Below are 19774 nucleotides of genomic sequence, written 5' to 3'. Positions count from 1 at the left end.
TTACCTTACCTGTGCGGTGACTTGCTCTTGACACCTTCAGACATGGACATACCATACGTTAGATGTTTGTCATGTCCCCTCTTTCACGCTAGTTCTTTTCGTGCCTGGTTAATCTATCTCCACATCCGGATAGATTAACGACATTACTAGTAAGGATGTCTCTCAGTAACAAGGGAAGATTTGTCTTAAGTTTGTCATTTAATGTATTAAAGTACTTTAATAAAGTTACTTTATGTTTTATTAAGACATTCACTTTATAAAGTGACTTAAGTGACTAGAAGACGAAATTGGTGTTTAATCCCACATCCCTTATTCCAACACTCTTCCCTCACTTCAAGGTTATAAATAAGAGGCCCAATCTTGGGAAAGACACAATGAATATGCTATTATTCTAATATTAATTAGGTTTCTTCAATGTGATTGGATTTCCCCCAAAGGACAAAACCCCTTATGGGAGATTGGTAAGACTAGATGAAATCCTAGTAACTCACATTTTATTTACAGAGCTGAAAGTTCGATCTGGAGATATTGCAAGTATAAGGAAAGATGGAGAAAGACAACAGGTAGAGTGACAAAACTCAAGGAATATCAGAAGATTAAACAAGGTTGGATGTCAAACCAGGAGGCTCTCCATACTAAGCAAAGGTAAGACACCACGTGAGCAGCATCCTTTGAGTCTAGATTTAAACCATATTATTTTAGCACAAGAACAGAGTTTTGGAATATGCCAGAACTAGTTATCAGTCGGTCACTCCTTTCAGTGGGAACTACGTACGATCATAGTGATAGAGGACCCGCGGCATATCAGAATAATAAGCACGAGAAGTTGGAAGTGTTGCAGTGCAGCATTGTGTCGATAGGAGTTGGGGATTGTTGCCTATAGCAAGGAGATTTCCACAAACATCATTGGGTCGTCAATTAGTATAACCTATATACGGCAGAAGATTGGAAAGTCACAAGAGGTACAGTCGGAACCAATTATAGGGAATGTCAACCAAGTATTCACTGTACCAATTTTATGAGAATAACGTAGGACTTGCAAACAGCACAGTTGGGTTCCTTCAAGGGCATCACCATAACATTATCGGTTTCGTATCAAACTCACCCAAATTTTGCTAATTAACTTTCTTTATGTTAAAGCATAATTTATTTGTAATGCAAACATTATTAGTTCCAGCACAGGGAATACTATCTCAATTTACTATTAAAAATGCCAAGTGTTATTGCACTCATTTGGAGCCAAGCCCTCATTCATTAATGTCTTTAATTCACATATGTATGCTGAGACAATAGAGTGGTAACTTGGTGGTAATTGCTTAAGAACTTGTTTTCTTGACAACTATTCAACAAAATTCCTGTTGGTTCAAAACCCATAATTTTTACCAAATCCAGCAAAGAATATTACAATAGTATCAAAGCCACAAGACCTGCCATCTTTTGCAACAACAAAATATTTGCAGACTGATTTTTATCCAAAAATGTCAGTCGGGAATGAGTAAAAGACATTAAAATTCAACCATCTATAGCCAGAACAAGCAGATTCTTCAAAACATATTGAAATTGAAGATAGTTACTCAGTGGATGAGGAATTGATTTTTGGAACAGGTGAACAAACTGAACAAACTAAACAACTTGATCATTTTGAACAGGCAAAACAGGTAAACAACATTCAAATGGCACATAATGAAACTGAACAGGACAAGGAAGGAAGGGAAACATTCCAAGCTATTACAGATGGGCAGAATAACATCGTTGATTCGCTTCAACAACTTGCAATTAATATACAACAATTAGCCCCTATTAATAGAAGAGCCCCAAGCCATCACACTCAAGGTAATAGTGTAGCTGGATCACCCCGAACTATTAGAGCTACCACACATAATACTAGCAGGCCTTTAATGCCACTGTTTAATACAGAAGAAGAGGCAACACCACCAACAACACCAAATTTACTACCGGACAATGTTATGGCAATGTATGATGAATGGGATTTGTTTCTTAATCTTATTAAACAAAATATCTCCTTTGTCCAATACCTTAATCAAAAAAGGGAGTCAGATAGACACCAACAGGATAGGAGGCCTAGAGCACCAAACAGAGACCTAAAGCATGCTATGAACAAATTATCTCTCCCTACTTTTGATGGTAGCAGTAAGACATCTGCGAGAGCTTGGATTCACAAGCTAGACACATACCTAACTCTTAAACCTATGCAGAGACAGAAGCCATCAAGTTTGCTACGATGCACTTAAAGGGAGCAGCATATTATTGGTGGCATCACGAGTTGGTTACCTAGGATCATGGTCTCATTACATCATATGAGACTTTCAGCTCTAAGCTGATTACTAGCTTCGATAGGAAAGATATAAAGGTCTATTATAGGGATTTGGCACAACTACGACAGAGCGGATCTCTATATGATTTCATTGACGAGTTTTAGCAGATCTCGTTGATGGTTCCTGACATGACATAACAACGAAAGGTAATGTTGTTCACTGAGGGTTTGTAGGATAGGTATAAAGGTTTGTTTAAGGTACTTAAACCAAACACTCTAGATGATGTTATTAAGATCGCACATGATCTAAAGTCAGCCTCTTCGATATTACAACCTCCTAAGAAGACCTATAAGGGGACCTCTTCTTTGCAAAAGAACAAAAACCAGCATCAGGCTACACCTCCCAAGATGGACTTTGAGACACGGAATGAACTTAGGAGGAAGAAGCTATGCTTCACGTGCAGAGAGCCATGGCTGTCGGATCATAGATGCCTTGGCAAGGGCAAGATACATTATGTAGAGGTACTTTGGAGGAGGATGAGAAGCAGGAGGGCAGCGATGTTAAGGGCAATGATGAGGAGGAGAACGAGGATCGACCACCTATAAGGAAGAAGGCAAGTTCCTAGGGGCAACCTCCTTTCATAGCATCACATTCTAGCAATCCCATAAGACACCCCTTTCGTTTGAAAGGAATTGTTAGGGGACATCATATTATATGTCTCTTGGATACTACTGCTTCGCATAACTTCATAAGCTCACGATTGGTTACCAAAAGGAATTTACAAATTGATGACATACCTGAGCTTGAGGTTAGGGTGGCAGGAGGTGAGAGATTGAGAGATTGTTCTTATTACAGGCGATTCGCTAAAGGGTTTTCCTAGGTAGCAACCCCCTTTACCGATCTGACATGAAAAGGGGCATTTAGATGGACATAGGATTCAGAGGCAGTCTTTGATAGACTAAAATAGGTGATGAGCACGTGTTTGGTCTTGGCAGTTCGTGATTTTTCTAGACCCTTTGTTTTGGAGTGTGATGCATCGAGGAGCGGAATCAGGGCAGCTTTGATGCAAGACCGACATCCCATAGCTTTGACTTAGGGGCAGCGAACTATTATATTCTACTTATGACAAGGAAATGCTGGCCATAATGCATGCTTTAGCGAAGTTTAGACAGTACTTGGAAGGAAGTAAGTTCACAGTAAAGACTGATCATAATAGCCTGGGTTATATTTTGGAATAGAATGAGTTGAATGAAAGGCAACAAAAATGGGTCAGCAAGGTTCAAGCATATGATCTTGATATTAAATATGTCAAAAATAAAAATATTACAGTTGCTGATGCACTTTCTAGGAGACCCCCAATGATGGAGTGTTGCGCCATTTTCAAGATTTCAATAGATTGGAGGTCAAACTATTAGTTGAGCATTCTAAAAATACTCACACTTGTCAGATTATGGATGGTCTACTTTAGGATGATCGGTACAAGGTAATAAATGATATCATATATTATAAGAATAGAATCTACCTAGTACCAGAATCTAAACTTAAGTTGAATATTATGCACACTATACATGATGCACCTTCAGTGGGTCACCCAGGTTTTTTCGAAACCTACAAGCAGATTAGATAGAGATTCTCATGGAAGTGGCTTAAAGACGATGTATTGCAGCATGTTAGAGAGTGTCAGACTTGTTAGTAGAACAAGTCAGAACAGGGCTTCCCAGCAAGTTTACTTCAGCCTCTCCCTATTCCAGTTCAGAGGTGGGAGAGCATCTCCATGGAATTTATTACAGGGTTGCCAAGGGTCTAAGGCAGGGATTGCATTTTTGTGATAGTAGACAGATTGACTAAGTTTGCGCACATTTTTGCTATTGCAACAGACTGGTCAGCCTCTCAAGCGGCAAAGTTGTTCTTTCGAGAGGTCTTTCATCTTCACGGATTACCTAGGACTATCGTGAGTGATAGAGACAGCAGATTTCTCAGCACCTTTTGGCAGGAGGTTTTTAGATTGGCAGGCACCGAGTTGACACCCAATACTAGCTATCACCTGCAGATGGATGGTTAGACCGAAATAGTGAATAAATGGGGGGAAGGGTATTTGAGAAACTACATCACAGGTCAGCAAAGAGCTTGGGTTAAATGGTTGTATTTGGGGGAGTATTGCTATAACTCCACATATCATATGTCCATTTGGATGACTCCTTTCTGCGCTCTTTATGGGTACAAACCTCTCTCTTTCATTGAGTTGGCTTTACAGGACAACAGGGCTCCCTTAGCCAAAGATTGGGTCCAGGATAGCACGATATTCTCAGATCTCTTAGAGATAATATTCAACAGGCACAAAACCAAATAGAAGTTATATGTTGATCGACATCATACAAAGCGGAGCTTCAAGATAGGTGACATGGTTTATCTTCGTCTCCAGCCATATAGACAAAGCTCCCTGAAGAAAAGTGGGTTAGAAAAGCTTAAGCCAAGATTTTACGAACCTTATTGCATCACCAAGAGGGTTGGTGAGGTTGCTTATGAGTTGGGTTTACTTGGAGACAATCGAATCCACAATGTGCCTCAAGAAGGCAATTGGTCAGCAAGTTGCATCGTCAAAGGGCTTGCCTCCACTTGATGAGGAGGGTAGACTTGTATTGGAGCCGACAAAGGTGATTGAGACCAGGGAAAATAAGTTGCAAAATAGATCTGTCTGAGAATATCTAGTCTGCTAGAAGGATTTACCGTATGAAGATGCCACTTGGGAAGGTGAGTCTATTTTACAGCATCCAACATTCAAATTGCTTGAGGGCAAGCAATCTCAGGAGGGGAGGACTGTCATGTCCCCTCTTTTACGCTAGTTCTTTTGGCACTTGGTTAATCTATCTCCACATCTGGATAGATTAACGGCACTACCAGTAAGGATGCCTGCCAGTCACAAGGGAAGATCCATCTTAAGTTCATCATTTAATGTACTAAAGTACTTTAATAAAGTTACTTTATGTTTTATTAAGACTTTCACTTTATATAGTGACTTAAGTGACTAGAAGATGAAATTGGTGTTTTATCCCACATCTCTTATTCCAACACTCTTCCCTCACTTTGAGGTTATAAATAAGTGGCTCAGTCTTGGGAAGGACAAAACGAATATATGCTATTATTCTAATATGAATCAGGTTGCTTCAATGTGACTGGATTTCCCCCAAAGGACGAAACCCCTTATGGGAGATTGGTGAGACTAGACAAAATCCTAGTAACTCACATTTTATTTACAGAGCTGAAAGTTCAATCTGGAGGTATTGTAAGTATAAGGAAAGTTGGAGAAAGACAACGGGTTGAGTGACAGAACTCAAGGAATATCAATAGATTAAGCAAGGTTGGATGTCAAACAGGGAGGCTCTCCATACTAAGCAGAGGTAAGAGACCATGTGAGCAGCATCCTTTCAGTTTGGATTTATACTATATTGTTTTAGCACAAGAACAGAGTTCTGGAATATGACAAAACTAGTTGTCAGTTGGTCACTCCTTTTAGTGGGAACTACGTACGATCACAGTAATAGAGGACCTATGACATATCAGAATAAGAAGCACGGGGAGTTGGAAGCGTTGCAGTGTGGCATTGTGTCTAAAGGAATTGGGGATTGTTGCCGGTAGTAAGGAGATTTTCGCAAACATCATTGGGCCGTCAGTCAGTATAACCTGTGTGCAATAGAAGATTGGAAAGTCATAGGAGGTACAGTCGGAACCAGTTATAGGGAAAGTCGACCAAGTATTCACTATACCAGTTTTATGAGAATAACATAGGACTTGTAGACAACATAGTCAAGTTCCTTCAAGGGCATCACCATAACATTATCAAGTCTATATCAAACTCACCCAGATTTTGCTAATTAACTTTCTGCATGTTGATGCATAGTTTATTTGTAATGCAAACATTATTAGTTCCAACATAGGGAATACTATCTCAATTTACTGTTATAAATGCCAAGTGTTATTGCACTTATTTGCAGCCAAGCCCTCATTGATTAATGTCTTTAATTCACATCTGTACGCTAAGACAGTAGAGTGGTATCTTGGTGGTAATTGCTTAAGAACTTGTTTTCTTAACAACTATTCGATAAAATTCCTATCAGTTCAAAACCCATAATGTTTACCAAATCCAACAAAGAATATTACAATGTTCCTTATCTCTTTGTTGGAGTCTTTTATTTGTTGGGTCATACGATATGTTTTGTTGTTGCTAGTGGTAAGGTATTCAATCACTCCTTTATCCCTTTACTGGTCCCGTACGGTATTTTGTTCCTGTTCGTGCATGTTGGCAACACAAACTTCTACGTCCATACAGTGTTTACTTATGTTGTGTCAGTGCCATATAGTTGCCTTACGATTGTCATACAGTTGTCGTGTCATAGTTTTCTCCTTGTATGGACTTTCCCTTCACTCTACCCTAGCCGTATGGTGCCTCGAATGGTCTTCTATTTGGTCGTACGGTATTCTATCTAGTTGCTCCAAAGGTCGTCCAGTATCCTCTCTATTTGCTTCTGAGGCAATACAGTAAATTCCAATCTATCCTTACCGTACTGTGTTTAATACTTGTATTACCTCTGTGATTTCATTAAAGTTGTATGGTCGTACGGTCTCCCCTTAGTGTTGTATCTATGGCCGTATAGTTAGTTTGTGCTCTCGTGCTACTCTGTCTTGCCCATACAGTGTCTCCAAGTGGTCTCTTGTTTTGTCCATGCGGTCTCCCTAGTCCTCTAAGAGCTCTTTTCCCTTAACCCGTACAGTATATATGTTCTCTCTCTATAATATTCCCTAGGTCGCACGGTATGTATATGTTCTTTCTTTCTGATATTGGCTGGTCGTATGGTAAGTGTACTTTGTTTTCCCTGGGCCACTTTAAATTGGTCGTGCAGTACTCTTTACTCTTGAGTGTTAGCAGCTCTCCTTGACTGTACGGTATGTTTTCTCCTCTTTGTATTGGCATCTTCAGTGATTTTCTTCTTTCTATACAGTGTTCACCTTTTCTTTTCCTTCTCCCGAGACCTTATTCCTTTCATGATATATCTTTAATTTCAACCCATTTACTGCATCCGTTACCTCCTTTTTGTCCAACATCCCTAGCTTTATTGCTCCACTATCGCTCACTTCACAAATTTTTTATGGCCCAACCCACTTTATCTTGAATTTGCCTAGTTCGATCTCGTTGTGGCTATTATATTTTAAGATTAATTGACGAAGCTAGAACTTGTTCAATTTTAAGTGCTTGTCGTGCCACAACTTGTGTCTGTACTGTGAAACTTCAGTAGCCCATTGTGCTTGTAACCGACGTTTGTCAAGTTTATTTAGGTTGTGCAATCTTTCCCTAAGACTTTCCACATCTCCCAACTTGTTTTCAATTGCTATTCGCAAACTTGGTACCATGAACTTTGTTGGTACCATGGCTTCTTGCCCATACATTAGCTAGAATAGAGTGTCCTGTGGTGACTTGGTACAAAGTACGGTGCGGCCATAATGCCGACGGCAACTTTTCCTCCCACTCCTCACCTTCAAATGTGTAGGACTTGTAGATTACTACAACCAAGATTTTCTTCGTGGCTTCCGCTTGTCCGTTTGCTCTAGGATAGTATGGGCTCAATAGAGAATAGTATATTTTGAACTCTGTGGTCAGTAGTCAGATGACGTGATTGACAAAATGTCCCCCGTGATTGCTTGTCAATTGTAGCACTATTCGGTACCTTGTGATGATCTACTTGTAGATGAATCTCACCGTGCTTACCGTAGAGTTGTCTGGTAGGGCCTGCACCTCTACTCACTTGGTAAGGTACTCCATTGCTACCACAATATACCTGAACCTTCGGGTTTTACTCACCTTGAGGGGTCCAACAAAGTCCAACCCCTAGCGTTCAAATAATTCATGTGCATGTGAAGGGTTCAAAGGCATGAAATCCCTTTTCAGTGGTTTCCCCACCCTCTAACATGTATCACACGCAATGACCCACTCCCTAGCATCATTGTGCACGATTGGCCACCATAACCCTGCCAGAAGTATCTTTGACGCAATTGTAATACACAGTAATTGATTCTACCAATTTCTCCCAACTCCTCAACGTCTTCTTAGCAACAACATATAGATAAAGAAGACTCAGACTTTTAGCCTTGAACAAGTCTCAAAATTTAATCCACAATACTTCACCTAGTAGATTACTTCTCAACCACGGAGAATATAGTAGAGAAGATTCAACCAATATCCCAAAAATATAATTAAATCACTATACTTCAACAGTGATTCAAAACAATTATCATAAACTAATTCACAATACCTCAACTGTGAATTACAAACCACTTCTAAGCATCAAAGCCCTTATAGCTCAGCAAGGGCATTAAAATTTAGAACCCCAAAAAAAGCCACAAAGGTAACTAACACAAATAAATATCCAAGAGTGTTTTTCCCAATGAAATGAGTTCACACTTATAATGCTTTGTTGACAAAAGTTTCCAAAAGAACTCAACTTTAGAAACTATGAAGGTTTCCCAAAAGAAGTCAACTCTTGAAACTTTGCAACACAACATCACTTTAAATATTTAATACTTGGCTTAGGCATATAATAAATGGCCCCTTCCAATGATGACTCGACCCTCAAGTAAAATCATAGTTAAATTATAACATTATAATAAGATGATTAATAAGAATTTAGCCACTAAAAATATAATAACTCCCAAAATACTCATCATTTAAATATGTCGTCTAAAATAGGAATGACACTTATTATTTCTCCATGTGACCAAATGCACTTTCCAAAAATAAAAAAGGTCCATCTCAATCAACGCCCAACTTACCACAAATAGTAAATACACAAAACTAAGCCCAAACAAAGTCCATTTGAGCTAAATGAAGACCAACTTGTAGCTTACTAAATTGTGGAGAAGATAGGACCCTCCCAAGCTAAGCCACTGCCTCTAAATAGTAAAGACCCCCTATCCACAATAATTGGCCTACAAGGATCACAATAACATGCTAATCCATGAAACTCTGATACTGAAACAAATGGGGACATTACAAATGTTTTATAAAGCAACATTTAGCTTCACATTAAAATGGAAGGAAAAGAGACAAATCATGTTGTTGACTTGGGTGACATCTATTTTATTTAGAATGGATCCACGAGGATGTGGAGACCATTAATTTCAGTATTCTACAAACTTTAGCTCAAAAGTTGATATTATTAATTGCCTTGTAACTTGCATAAGAAAGTAAACTATTAATGTTGAATAGTAAACATCACCATACACAAAAAGAACTCATAACACCATATTTTGTTAACTAGGTTAACCCTAGTGTAGATGGTACCCACAAAATGATCCACTATTCAAAAGTATTCAGTTAAGGATATTGACTCTGTTAAGAGTCTATTACATACATATAGTGTCTCGGTCCTTGTTAGAAGACTAGGCCCTATTAAAAGCCTCCACCATGTTAGGAGTTGTTATGTACAATTACAAAATGTATGCAGGATGAGCCCACTGCCCAAACATGCAATATACAATATAGTTCCTTGATACAATGAGATAGATACAAAAACCTCCTGCTTGCTAATGATATCTTCAATATCTGATATGTCACTGTTGCTCATTACAAAATTTGCAAAATACAAAACTATTTCTTGCCCACTTAGGGTTAACATCTAGATGTCATCCCTAATTAGTAAAGTAATTATTTTGTAAATAAAATAATTCCTTAACCCATAATTCACATTTTTCAGTCATACTTTGTTCTGCCTATATACTGCCTTTACTGGTAATTAATTCATAACTTATTACGTACTGTCTGTACTGACCCATGCTCTAGCATATGTCATCCTGACACTCTGCACTATCCGTACCCAACTGCGCACATTCCAATAATGTCTCTATAAATTGCATTGATCAAATCTCTATCTGCTCTACTAGATAACTAACTTGTACTTGGACAATTTTCCATGTCTAGTTGTAGAATCTTCCTCTGTACACAATGCCTTCTCTATACAAAGTGTATGTTGCCATAAATGACAACTCTTAATTTATTCCAACTTGTCCTACTTAGCCAAATCGCCAACATATACAAGAAGGGTCTACCCAACTCCATTTCAAGACCATTAAAACCAATTCTAGTAACTAAGAAACCAAAACATGAACAAACCACTCTAGAATCAACCTTAGGGACAAAAACCAAAAAAAGAAAAGTTTCACCCACAAAACCATAGCAACCCTCTCAACAAGAGACCCAATCTCAACTTCTCTAACAATAAAAAAGACCAACAAAAGAAGTTACACCAACTAAACCTTTCCAAATATACAGGAAAGGCAAGATAAGATAAGATAATAATATTATTGTCAAACTGAAAACTACAAAGGGTTTATGGAACTGAGCATACAAACAAAAAAGCTGGCCAACCCAACAGCACCAAATGGTCACTAGGAAGAACAAAACAAAAGGAGAACTAAGAAAACCAAGGTAAGGACTAAGGATCCTTCCTTGATACAAAGAAATCAGTCACAGAAGGATATAACCAAGAATGATTTAGAGTCATAGATCGTTGCCAAGAACCACAGGTGGAGTGTCGTTGCCTAAAAAGACTGGTACAGTGTCTAACCGATCTGGAGGGAGTGATACTAGATGGTCTTTTCGCGCCCCGTGAAGGAGACAAAGGGGAGAAAAAGGTTGTGATGAGCTAGTCAGAGGTATGGCCCTGAGGTGTGACTGACTGTAGGGACTATTCATGAAGTTGGGTAGCCTCTCGTAAATAAAGTGCAAGACATCGTTGATCAACATAGCTGAAGAATGCTGAAAGAGAAAAACAGTCTCTGAATAAACAGTAAAATCTCCCTTTGATCTCATAGTATATAGGACAGCAAAATATGAAGTGGGTCTCGATCTCAACTTCCGCCAAAGTACACAATCTACAAATCCGATCATCTCTATCGGTATGGTGGTCAGTCTAGACTTGAAGACGGTGAGAGCCAACTCTTAAGGAGCCCAAAGAGAAATGCAGGGCTTGACACCAGCGCCGATAAAGATAATCAGGACACACGATAACTCCATTCTAAATTTGAAGAAAATGCTTTGCATAGAAGGCCATCTTAGGACATAATCCACTAGGAGGATTACTCCAGGTAGTGACAATGTACTGTCTATATATATCATGTCTGACATACTCGTTCAACTCTTGACGTGAAGGGAGGAGGTGAGCCAAAGCATCAAGCAAAAACTGGTATGGAGGAAGACAATCAATCTCAATCCCGATCAAACCCAATAGAGGGGTGGCCTGGGCATACCAATAGCGAGATCTAGTGCTCGTGTCAAATCTCATAATCTCAATAGAAGAACAATATGCCAAATGGGGATATCTATGTCGATCGACATCTGAATCCAAAAATCCACGAAGTTGATGGAGAAACCAGATCAAGTCAAAAATAGCTGTAAGTTTGAAAGGATGAACTCCAAACTCAGCTAAGACAATGCTGTGGGGGATGAGTCTGTGGCATTTGATAATACATTGCAAAAGCAATGTCTGAACATGCTCAATAGTGGCTCAATCAACAAGAAGAAGAGAAGGTCCCCAAACCACCGAGCCATAAAGAACAGTTGATCTAACCAAGGAGTCCAAGGATAGCTTAGACGAAGTGTCCTGAAAATGATGTCCGAAGCACTATCTTTTGAGCAGGGCCAAAGAACCCATGCCCTTGCTAACCTTGAACTGAATAGCCAGTCTCAAACTGAAGCAGGGTCCCAAAAACTTAATCTTGAGATACATATAAGAAGAAGTGATTTCAGCCTCCTATCCCTAAAAAAAGAAATGAAGATGAGAGGTCTTTAAACAGTTAAAGATCATAACCCGAGTCTTAGCCAGATTGACCACGAGTTAACGCTGATTACAAAAAGAAGCCAAGCCATCAAGAAGCCTTTGTAAAGTGTCAGGAGAGGAGGCCAAGAGAACATCATCATTTGCGAAAAGGAGAATGGAGATCAAAATCTAATGTAAATAGCATCCATCACTTAGTTGCAAGGAGTTCACAACGAAATTCTTGAGCTCATCAATATACAATCCGAACAGAGTAGGAGAAAGAGGGCAACCCTGTTTCACCCCAATGGTGCTCTGAATTGGAACAAAAAAGCCATCCGGGGTCCTGAGTCTACGAATCACCTTCTCATACAAACTCATGATAGTAGTCAACATCATATCTGAGATCCCAAACTCGCTTAGTCTCTAAAATAAGGCCATCCTAGGAACAAAATCAAAAGCCTTGCGAAAATCTACAAAGTAGCAGTAGACTTTCTCAGAGCGATGCCTAGCTTCCTCAATAATAGCCCTCAGCATAAAAACATGATCCATAGTCTGATAGTTTGCACGAAAACCGGCCTACCCCTTAGCCCTGCAACCTTTTCTGTCAAGCTCTTTAGATAACATGGTGTTAAGAGCAATGGCATAAAGTTTGGCAAAAGTATGCCCGATCATGATAGTCATGTAGTTTCCTAGTTCAGAAGCAGACCCAGACTTATGAATAGGGTAAATCAAATGCCGCAACCAAGACTCCGAAAACCCAGTACAAATTACTCTATTAAAGAGTGTAGGAAGGTAGGACCCAAGAACCGAAGCACCAAGTTTGAAAAGTTTTGCCTAGAAACCATCCTCATCCATAGCTCTACTACATCTCATGGATCTAATGGCCTCAAAAATACTAGAGGAGGTGAACAGATGACAGAAAGGAGGGGGAATGGAGTGAAGGGGTGGCTGCCCTAGGATGTCATAAAGTGTAATGGTGTGGGAGGTCAAAGAGTGGAAGTCAAGGATGGAGGGCGGGGGTGAGCACTTAAGGAAAAGGGTATGCCAGAAGATTTGGGGATTCTGAATAAGCGTGGAGCAAAGGGATCTGCATTAAGAACAAGCAAAGGAACGCTTCTTGTGGCAAAGAAACCAGAGATAAGATAAATGCTGGTGGGTGAAGACAAGGGAGTGACTCTCAAAAGCATAGCGAACAGAGTGGTGGAAAGCTTTACAATCGGCATCAAACCATCGATTCATAGGGCAAGTATTCCAACGCTTAGACTTGAGAGAGGGAGGGGAGTAATGAGGAATAGAAAGGAGAGATGACACCTGAATGGCAAACGCAAGTAGATCAAACATGGTAGAGGCCTCACGTGAATCGTTGAAACTAGCTGGTGTTAGAAGTCTCCTAAGACAGTAGGAAAAAAGCTCACCATCACCCTTGGGGTAGCATAAACGAGTAGGAGGCCAGGCAATGCCAGGCGGGATGGGGGAGGGCATAAAATAAGGCAACAGATGGGATGAAGTGCGGATAACAATGCTAAGAAGAGCATGGTCAAAAAAGGAGAGACGAGAAATGGTGAAACTACGAATGGAGGGAACGAAGGAAGATGAGGTGATGACATAGTCTACAACACTTGCACCACAATAGTGCAGCCAGCAAGTAAAAAGATCAGACCCAGGAAAGAAAGATAACCCGTTCAGGGTCAACAAACCATAAGACTCACAAAACTAAAGGAGGTGGCGACCATACCTAGAGACCAGTCTAGAAACATCATCTGAGGTATGCTAAAGTCCCATAATATTCAAATCTATCTCAAAGGTGCAAAAAGAAGGAAATGAGAAGAGAGGCAAGTGAACAAGGCCTCATCTCCAACTAAAGGAGAATTCTTGCAGACAAGAACAGAAGCAACAACCTCCATCAAAGCCCAAAGAGCAATAGGCTTCGAAGTAACCAAGAAACACCCTCAAGAGGAGGAAAATGTGAAACTTGAGAAAGGCAAAGCCAGGAACAGAGGACCATTTCTAGACAAAGTTCTAAGAATAAAGGCAAAAGAAGACCAAAAATAGCAGCCAAATGATCAGTATATAATAGAAACAAAGAGGCCTTGCAACCTTTATAGAAAGACATCATAGGGAGATAGGAACTGAACACCAAAGCATAACAAAAAAGACAACACCCTTTGGCCAAACCCTGTTGACAAAGCGAAATCTTCTTTAGCAACATTGAAAGCTTCAGGGGCAACAGAAACAAAACATAGCACAACCCCCAAGTCAAAAGAACTATGTAGGAACTCCAATCGGTTCTAACTCCAGAAACGCTGAATTCCCCTCACTTTTTAGATGTTTGACATTTTGCATGAACCCTCTATCTCGTTGTCTTTTATTTTCAGATTGTATTTGCTAGCTTGAAATGATTTTAAATGAAGCTTAAATGGTTGCAAATGATTACTAAGAAATCTAGGTAAAGAATTGGAACACAAATGCAATTCTTTTTAACCATTTGAATGCATAAATATGATTTTTACGTGTTTTAAGTGTGAATCTACAGCTAATAGACATTTTTACAAACAGTTAGCAAGCAATCTGACTTATTAAATAGAGAACCTGGATTGCCCTTGGCGTTGGATTTGTTGTAGTTCAGACAAGGAAAACTCCACACCAAGAGTAAGAACCATAAAATCCAGCCCAAGGTAGGAATACATATCGGCCTATAAGAGATCACAGGCTGAATTTATACAGTCCCAAATACTAATTGCCAACGCTGCCCAACAATATGATGTTGTGCAGATAATATACGTCATTTTGCAGCAATCTTCAATTCATCTTCATGCCACAATAGCAACAGTAATGAAGGCTGAATACGAGGCGTTTGAATCAGAAAACCCTTGGATAATAATTGCACCAATTAAACACCAAATCAGTATACTTCAGCAGCAATTAATCAACCTAGAAGTCAGAGATAATCCTTCAGCCAAAATCAGAATATTTTAATACACTATACCTCAGCAGTGGATAAAACAAATAATTTCACTTCTCAGTCAGAAAAATCACAGTAAGAGAAGTCACAATCTCATATCAAAACCATTATACTTCAGCAATAGAGTTGATAATTTGTAAATTCAGAAATCCCTTCAAAGACAAATAATATCAAAGAGATAATTGGATAATCTATTTGCTTCAAGAAGCCACCTTTTATAATGCAGTTGCCTTCACCAACACACCATTAATTAGAAGCTTCCACTAAATGTTTTTATTAAATAATCTTTTCTAGCACATGGCTTCATGAAGGCATTTTTCACGTAAAAAGCTTCAACTTTTAAATATAACAACTCCTTGCACTATACCTTCTTGATGGTAAAAATCTTAACACAATCGAATCTAGATAAGATAAGATAAGATAAGATAAGATAATGTTATTAATGTCCAACAAAAGACCAAAAAGAGGTCTATGGGACTGAAAGATTACAACAAAGCAGGGCTGAAGCCAGCAGGAGCACACAAAGGTGTCCGAAGAAAAGCAACAACAACAAACAAATACAAGCAACAGAAAGCACTAGGAGTCTTTCTTGGGTGAGAAGAAATCAGTCATAGAATGATACACGTGTCGATGCGTAGAGGTACTACACTGTCTCCGACCTGTCCCAGAAGAGTGTCGCTGGTGCCTATAAGCAAAACGGGATCTGACACATCTACAAAGATCACTAGGCCGAAGAGAGCTAGAGGGCCTTTTCACACCATGCAAAGGTGTAAAAAAGGCAGTAATGAGCTGAGTAGATGAGTGCCGGTGTGGAAGTAGAGTCTGAATCATGTTATCCCGGAGCATAGTGGCCTCACGCAGATACAATGCAAGGCATCTCTGATCATAATAGCTGAAGAAATCATAGAGAGAGAAGCACTATCTGAACAAACAAAAGAACCTCCCTCTGATCTCATAATAAATAGGACATCGAAAAAGAAAGTGAGCCTCATCCTCCACCTCCCCTAAAGAACAGACCAAACAAGTCCGCTCCTCCTTGTCAATATGATGATCCAACTGAGCCTGAAGACGGTGGGAACCAACTCTGAAAGAACCTAAAGAGATCCGCAGGGCATGAGACCAGCGCCGTGAAAGATAGCTAGGTCGGGCAATAATCCCATCTGAGATCTCCAAAAAGTGTCGCATAAAACGACATCCGCGGGCGTAATCCACCAGGAGGGTTAACCAAGGTAGCAGTAATGTAACATCTATAAATATCAAGACGAACATGCTCATTCAACTCCTGCCGAGAAGGGAGAAGATGAGCAGGGGCATCCAAAGAAAACTGAAAAAGGGGGAGACGATCAATATCAATCCCAATCGAACTCAGCAAAGAAGAGACTTGTGCATACCAACACCGCACACGAGCACCAGACTCAGCAGCCGCCATGGAAATCGAAGAGCAATAAGCTAAATAGGAGTAACGATCACGGTCTCCAACCATATCAGCAAACCCACGAAGGCGATGAAGAAACCAAACTAAGTCAAAAATGGCCGCAAGTCTGAAAGGATGAGCCCTGAACTCAGCAAGAATGATACCATGAGGAGTAGATCTATGACATCTGATAATGCGCCGCAAGAACGAAGTTTGGACCCGCTCAATCGAGGCCCAATCAGAGCTAAGGAGAGAAGGACCCCAAACCACAGAACCATAAAGAACAGTCGGTCGAACAAGAGAATCTAGGAGAGATAGCTTAGACGAGGTATCCTGAAAATGATGTCTGAAGCACTATTTCTCAAGCAAAGCAAGAGAACCCATGCCCTTATTCACTCTGGGCTGAATAGCAGGTCTCATGCTAAAACGCGGTCCGGAAAACATAACACCTAGATACAAATAGGATGAAGTAATCTCAATCTCTTGGGCCCGAAATGTGAAGTGAAGATGAGAGGTCTTTAAACAATTAAAGACCATGATCCGAGTCTTACCCAAGTTAACCACCAGCTGTCTCTGATCACAAAATAAAGCCAATCTATCAAGAAGTCTTTGTAACCTGTCAGGAGAGGAAGCAAGGAGAACAATATCATCCGCAAAGAGAAGGGTCGAGATCAGAACCTGATGAAGATAACAACCGTCACCCGAGAGCGAAGACTCCAAGAGGAAGTCCTCCAGCTCATCAATATATAACCCAAATAAAGTAGGAGAGAGAGGACAACCCTGCTTAACCCCAATAGTACAATGGATCGAATCTGAGAAGCCAATAGGAGTCTGAAATCTGCCGACCACAGTCTCATATAATCTCATAATAGCAATACGTATCATCTCGAAAATACCGATCTCCCTAAGTCTCTCAAACAGAGCCACCCTAGGAACAGAATCAAAAGCTTTGCGAAAATCAACAAAGCAACAGTACACCTTTTTCGATCTGTGTCTGGCCTCCTCAATAATAGCCCGTAGCGTGAAGATGTGGTCCATAGTCTGATAATCTGTCCGAAAGCCCGCCTGTCCTCTAGCCCTACAACCAATCCTGTCGAGCTCTGCTGATAGCATAGTATTAAGAGCAGTAGCATACAGTTTGGCAAAAGTGTGCCCAATCATGATGGTTCTGTAGTTCCCCGGATCAGAGACAGGCCCAGTCTTGTGAATGGGATGAATCAAGTGCCTAGACCAGGAAGCCAGAAACCCAGTGTGAATCACTCTATTAAAAAGAATAGAGAGATAGGGACCCAGAACTGAGGCACCGAACTTGAAAAGTTCAGCCTGAAAACCTTCCTCATCAGCAGCTCTACTACATTTCATGGATCCGATAGCCTCGTAATTGTGGGAAGGGGTGAAAAGGCAAACGAAAGGAGGCGAGGGGGGGTGAATGGAAAGCTGCCCAAGAATATCATAAAGAGCCATGGTATGCAACGCGAGGGAGTGAAAGTCAAGGGTGGAAGGCTATAATTAATTAATAAATGGCCCTTTCTAATGATGACTCAACCCTCAAATTAAGTGATATTCTATAGTTAAATTATAACTTTATAATAAGCCATTTAGAGATTTAATAATAATTTGGCCACTAAAAATATAATAACTCCCAAAATACTCATCATTTAAATATGTCGTCTGAAATAGGAGTCACACCTATTATTTCTCCATGTGACCAAACACACTTTCTGAAAATAGAAAGGGTCCATCTCAATCAACACCTAACTTACCACAAATAGTAAGTACACAAAACTAAGCCTAAACAAAGTCCAATCTGAGCCAAACGAAAAACAACCCGTAACTTAATAAATTGTGGAGAAGACAAGACCCTCCCAAATCAAGCCACTGCTTCAAAAGACCCTCTATCCAGAATAATTAGCCTACAAGGATCACAATAATATGTTAATCTCTCAAACTCTGATTGCTGCAAAAATTGGGACATTACAGACTACAAGCACTGCCACACCAATGCCAAAAGGAGGAAGGCCTTCAGGTTCAATGAAACTACCAATTCATAAAACAATACAGGCCCCTAAATTGACGACCAACACAACAGGCTACGAAGAACCACCACAATGAAAGTAGAATGGTCCTAACTCCAAGCACAACTAGTAAAGAAGCCTCAAATCAGCATCCTCTACCTCATCCTTAGAGTCTCAACCTGCAACTCCATCTCCTCCCACTCCACCTCTCCCACCTCATTCACTCATTTCAAACTTACAAAAACAGAGTTGTAGTTTGAATATTATTAAATTTTATTTTACCCATTTTTTTAAATTTCCAACTTTATGTCTAAAGTCAAAATTTTGGCTTGGTAAGTTTTTGTAGAGTTCAATTTTTTGAGCTATGATATTGAGAATATCCAAAATAAGGCTGTGATTTTCAGTGTGCAATTTGTAACTATCTTCAAAATCAAAATAATTTCACTCTTATTCATTGAAAAGAACATACTTTTAAATCATTCTAACATTTTTAATTTTTGTACAATGGAATGCTTATTATATTATAATCTGTTCGTTCAAATGTAAGAAAATTACAGACATAAGTCAAAATGCAAAAAAAAGAAAAACTAAAAGAAAAAAAATAACAATGAGGAAGCAGGTCAACATGCATTGACTCAATCTGCTATGAAGATGACCAAACATTTCCACAAATTTCACCACCATAATAACAGATACAGACCGTAATCACAATGAATCAATTTTTCATCTAATTTGAAAATGCATTAGATTTGCACACACAGTGGCCCCCTATATCTCAAAGTTCTCATTCTGCAATAACAACTAACTATTTGCAAGATGTGAACGTAAAACTACCAATGCAATATGCAAAGCAGTAAACTTCAACACTAATCAGGTATTCAAACACCCTACCCGAAGACATTTTGCTGAGAGATCCACTATCTTCACTGAATCATCCAATAAGTATTGCTGTAGATGTGTAATGATGTCTCTCACAAGTTCTTCACAGACACCCTCATCAGGATTGATGCTTACATAAGCATCACCATTTTTTCCATCTAGCAAACAAGAGACGTTCTTGTTGCAATCATTTGGCAAGTGGAAAACAACAGCATATGGATCACCAACACCAACCTGCACGGATAAAACTATATATATAAGAACAAAATACATATAGCTGGCAGATATGATGTTAAAATATTGTTGGTTGCACTACACTAACAGAAGCTAGCAATATAGAACTACGTTTTACTTGTAAATGATGTTCCCATTAAGTGCTTATTGCTTAGCATTTATTAAGATAAGCAATTGGATTTCAAAAT

The 19774-nt window shown here is 39.6% G+C and overlaps 1 protein-coding gene across 9 annotated transcripts in view; it reads right to left on the bottom strand.

The window, feature by feature from the left end:
• ATM (Serine/Threonine-kinase ATM-like protein) overlaps positions 1-19774 on the bottom strand; it is a 427822-nt gene that overhangs the window by 189600 nt on the left and 218448 nt on the right. For all 9 annotated transcript variants that reach the window (XR_016362919.1, XR_016362920.1, XR_016362921.1 and 6 more), the window contains exon 41: positions 19365-19586. Coding sequence is in view for 6 of the 9 variants with exons in the window: in XM_089822957.1 (XP_089679083.1) it covers positions 19365-19586 (222 nt within the window). In the remaining 3 variants the exon portion in view is untranslated. The remainder of the gene's footprint in view (positions 1-19364; positions 19587-19774) is intronic.

Source organism: Cupressus sempervirens, chromosome 3 (genome assembly GCF_028749045.1).
Source record: "Cupressus sempervirens isolate cs-2001-9-10 chromosome 3, ASM2874904v1, whole genome shotgun sequence".
In the NCBI taxonomy this organism is placed as follows: Eukaryota; Viridiplantae; Streptophyta; class Pinopsida; order Cupressales; family Cupressaceae; genus Cupressus; species Cupressus sempervirens.
The sequence above is the reverse complement of the archived record's forward strand: the minus strand, read 5'-3'. Positions and strand labels throughout refer to the sequence as shown.